This window comes from Eurytemora carolleeae, unplaced genomic scaffold (assembly GCF_000591075.1).
Source record: "Eurytemora carolleeae unplaced genomic scaffold, Eaff_2.0 scaffold1285, whole genome shotgun sequence".
NCBI lineage: Eukaryota > Metazoa > Arthropoda > Copepoda > Calanoida > Temoridae > Eurytemora > Eurytemora carolleeae.
This window is the reverse complement of record NW_019397180.1, coordinates 1-4,718: the sequence shown is the minus strand read 5'-3', so window position 1 is coordinate 4,718 and position 4,718 is coordinate 1. Positions and strand designations below refer to the sequence as shown.

At 35.7% G+C, this 4,718-nt stretch overlaps 1 protein-coding gene across 1 annotated transcript; it reads right to left on the bottom strand.

The window, feature by feature from the left end:
• Nucleotides 1–691: 691 nt before the first annotated feature.
• On the bottom strand, nucleotides 692–4,514 carry LOC111712558 (uncharacterized). Its single transcript, XM_023487207.1, has 5 exons — nucleotides 4,290–4,514; nucleotides 3,607–3,710; nucleotides 3,147–3,477; nucleotides 1,777–1,907; nucleotides 692–719 (listed from the first exon to the last, which is right to left on the bottom strand). The coding sequence occupies exons 2-5, from the start codon at nucleotides 3,672–3,674 to the stop codon at nucleotides 692–694; spliced, it is 558 nt and encodes a 185-aa protein (XP_023342975.1). The 5' UTR covers nucleotides 3,675–3,710; nucleotides 4,290–4,514.
• Between the last annotated feature and the right edge of the window lie 204 nt (nucleotides 4,515–4,718).

Sequence of the window (4,718 nt, the reverse complement as noted above, 5' to 3'; positions counted from 1 at the left end):
GGACAATAAACTCCTAGAATATACAAGATAAATGGTTCTAGCCGCATTGCTTGGACAATAAACTCCCAGAATATACAAGATAAATGGGTATAGCTGCAGTACTTGGACAATAAAATCCTGGAATATACAAAATAAATGGGTCTAGCCGCAGTGCTTGGACAATAAAATCCTAGAATATACGAGATAAATGGGTCTAGCCGCATTGCTTGGACAATAAACTCCCAGAATATACAAGATAAATGGGTCTATCCGCAGTGCTTGGACAATAAACTTCTAGAATATACAAGATAAATGGGTCTATCCGCAGTGCTTGGACAATAAACTCCCAGAATATACAAGATAAATGGGTCTAGCCGCAGTGCTTGCACAATAAACTCCTAGAATATACAAGATAAACGGGTCTAGCAGCAGTACTAGGACAATAAACTCCTTGAATATACAAGATAAATGAGTCTAGCCCCAGTACTAGGACAATAAAATCCTAGAATATACAAGATAAATGGGTCTAGGCGCAGTACTTGGACAATAAAATCCTGGAATATACAAAATACATGGGTCTATCCGCAGTGCTTGGACAATAAAATCCTAGAATATACAAGATAAATGGGTCTAGGCGCAGTGCTTGGACAATAAACTTCTAGAATATACAAGATAAATGGGTCTACGCGTAGAATATACAAGACAAATGGGTCTAGGCGCAGTGCTTGGACAATAAACTCCTAGAATATACAAGATAAATGGATCTAAAAAGAACCATTTTACAAAATAAGTGATTTTACAAGTGTCTAGTAAAACCATCAAATACACTTAAGTATTGCTATAATGTCGTCTTCCTATTCCATTGTTATTTGCATCACTGTACTTCAACGTTTTTGATGGATTTTTAATTTTATTCTCTAGATTTATCTTTGTAACTAGTTTGTAACTTATGATGATGTTTAAGTATGTTGAAAAGTTAATTTTCTGATAAGCGTCGTGTTTAGTTTACAACAAGGTTGACTTTACTTTACTCAACTTTAACATAAGGATTCCCAGGTTTGAGTCCAATACTCTTACAGAGATTATTAACTTTAAGTGATTCATAATAAATAACCTTGACACTTTTATCTAATCAATCGATTTAAAATATCACTGTTGACAACTTTAATTGTTTAAAAGATCCATAATAGAACTCATTAGGCAATCAAAACATTTTGTCCATTGGAATTTAATATTTGGGGTTTAAGAATATATACTAAACATCGTGGACAAATAGATGACACAAGCTGTCAAATTTGTCATAGATCATAAGTTTTTCAAAACTTTAAACACATAATCCATCTGCTCTTAAAAAATTTACAGAAAAATCCCAAAAATAGACAATCTTAGATTTTTAGATAGGTGAAAAATCCCTATAGCTTAGTTTATTAGGTTAATTTATTATAAGAAATCTTCCCATTTCGTAGTTGTAGTTAAAATCTTACTTTTGACTTAAACTAGGATTTATTCGTTGCAGTAACCTTGGGTTAATTATAGACTTATCCTAACTCATACTAGAGATTTAGAGATTTTTAAAACTGTAATTTTTCATTTAAATCAATAAATCTACTTTTTTACTCTACAGAGGTTTGGTCCATCACCATCACCGAATTTTAAATTATTCAAATCAAGAAAGCAGTAACCTAAGTAATGATCATTAAATAGAAGACTTAAAAAATTAAAGTAACCAAAGGAAGCTTATATTTGATTTTTTTAATATTTTCTAAAGCTAATAATTTAAAATTGAATGAATATTACCTGAGCTGTTTTGTCCTTGCACCTCTGATATACTCCCGGAGTATGGAGTAAACCTGAACCCTGTGTTTTTCATCCTCAAGGATATCCGAGTCCTCTATCAGCTGGATCAGGGTATCTTTAGATATTCCAATCTGAAAAAAAAATATAATAAAGGAACTGTTGAAGAAATTTCAAGTAAACCTCCATATAGTAAAAGGTATGTCAGACACTCAACGGTGCGCTTTAAACATTTGTTTAAGAAAAAATAAATTGTAGAGCTATTGTTAGATATGTAGGTTGGAGTGGTAGGGTTAGATGTACAGGTTGGAGTGCTAGGGTAAGATGTAACAGGTTGGAGTACTAGGGTTAGATATGTGGGTTGGAGTGATAGGGTTAGATATATAGGTTGTAGTACTAGGGTTAGATGTATAGGTTGGAGTTATAGGGTTAGATGTACAGGTTGGAGTGCTAGGGTTAGATGTATAGGTTGGAGGGCTAGGGTTAGATGCATAGGTCGGAGTACTAGGGTTAGATGTATAAGTTGAAGTGCTAGAGTGAAATGTATAGGTTGTAGTACTAGGGTTAGATGCATAGGTCGGAGTACTAGGGTTAGATGTATAGGTTGGAGTACTAGGGTTAGATGTATAGGTTGGAGTACTAGGGTTATATCTATATGATGGAGTGTTAGGGTTGATGTATAGGTTGGAGTACTAGGGTTCGGTGTAAAGGTTGGAGTACTAGTGTTAGATGTAAAGGTTGGAGTGCTAGGGTTAGATGTACAGGTTGTAGTACTAGAGTTAGATTTATATGTTTGAGTGCTAAGGTTAGATGTATAGGTTGGAGTGCTAGGATGAGATGTATAGGTTGGAGTGCTAGGGTTAGATGTATAGGTTGGAGTGCTAGGATGAGATGTATAGGTTGGAGTGCTAGGGTTAGAAGTATAGGTTGTAGTACCAGAGTTAGATTTATATGTTTGAGTGCTAAGGTTAGATGTATAGGTTGGAGTGCTAGGATGAGATGTATAGGTTGGAGTACTAGGGTTAGAAGTATAGGTTGTAGTGCTAGAGTTATATATATTGGTTGGAGTACTAGGGTTAGAAGTATAGGTTGTAGTGCTAGGGTTATATATATTGGTTGGAGTGCTAGGGTTAGATGTATAGGTTGTAGAAATAGGGTTAGATATATTGGTTGGAGTGCTCGGGTTAGCTGTATAGGTTGGAGTTTCAGGGTTAGATGTATAGATTGGAGTGCTCGGGTTAGCTGTACAGGTTGGACTGACTGCTAGGGTTAGATGTATAGGTTGGAGTGCTAAATGTAAATAGGTTGGAGTTCCAGGGTTAGATGTATACATTGGAGTGCTAAATGTAAATAGGTTGGATGGCCAAATGTACCTGGCGGGTTGGAGTACTGGGGTTAGAGGTGTAGGTCGCTTTTTTAACCAGGGTTCCTGGTCCCCGACCACTAGGTGGCTTACCGCCAGGTGGCTTATTCGGTTTCCATTCATTCAAAGTATTTTGGTCTAAACTCGGAGTGGTTCCTTGAGTATTAGACTGAGAATAGATTGAACCTGGATTAGGTTCTGTGTTATTAGGTTGATTTGAATCTGTTGTTACATTTAGATCCACAGTAGGTTCTGTATCTAGGTCTTGGCCTGGAACTGTATTTATGTTCAGGTGTGAACCAGGGTCGGAGCAATCTTCTAAACTGTCCTCCTCAGATAAACTAAGAAATTAATTGTTTGCCCTTTTTCCGAACTGTAGAGTAAATATGTTCATATCATAACATTAAATATGAAAACAGTATTTCTCCAGTAAAAATGGAATAGAAGAGTTCACTCTGGGGTAAACATTCCTGTGTTCTGTTTCAAGTAGAGAGCTACGGTTAGAACTACCGGAGCTTCTTGATCCTCCCTCATCCATCGGAACCAGATCCGCTGCAAGCTCCTTCTCCTCCTCCTGGTATAATGAATCTATAGTTAGATATTGTAGATATTAAATTTCTCTATACATTCAAGTGTCAAAAGTGTTAAAACGCTTAAAATATGATCAGCACATACTCTCTTCTTCGCCAGCACTCCCTTATTTGTACATTTTATATTGTATTAGTGGGAAATGGGCCTCTAAGTCGGCGACGCAGGGAAATTATTTTTGTTCCAAAAAATGTTATAAATGCTCTGGCAGTCTACCGACTGTATCTAGGTGCTTTGTGGTTTGCTCGCCCACGCACTCTCTGACTCATACATAAACCTAATCTACTCCTACGTGTAGAAATATCACAACAGAACATAAAACAGATCAAGGAACTAAACCAGCAAGGGAAGGGTTTACAACGTACATGAGAATGAAACCGCCCCGTTAGACTTATGCATTTTTTATCTAGGAACCATTTAATGCAAATTAGCAAACCCACGCGCAGCAAATAAAGCCCTCAACCAATCATATTCATGAATTTCAGGAAATATGCATTTAGAAATGAATAAAATCATACACAGCGGTGTAAATTCAACTTATGCAAAGTATATCTGGACAGTTCACCTCCTCAGCAGCAGGAGCAGCAGTAGTAGGAGCAGGAACAGTATTAGCAGGAGTAGGAGAAGGAGAAATTTTACAATTATCATTGATCAGGGGAAGATCAATTTTCTCTGGACCTTAAGTTGAATTACTGTCTAAAGTAATTGATTCTTTGCAACTAAACTTTTATCTAATTCTTATATCTTTGCAACCTAACTTCGTAGTCCTTAAATTTTTCATACTATGCATTCTGTTAGATCTATTAATCTAAGTTTGAAATATCAAAGGTTAGGTTTATATTATCAGGTTGCAAAGATATAAGGATTAGAAAAATGATTTTGTGGCAAAAACTCTATTCCTTTAATTTCATTAGAAATATACTATTACTATTACTATTACACTTACTTTTACCATTACTTTTACTATTACTATTACTATTACTATTACTATTAC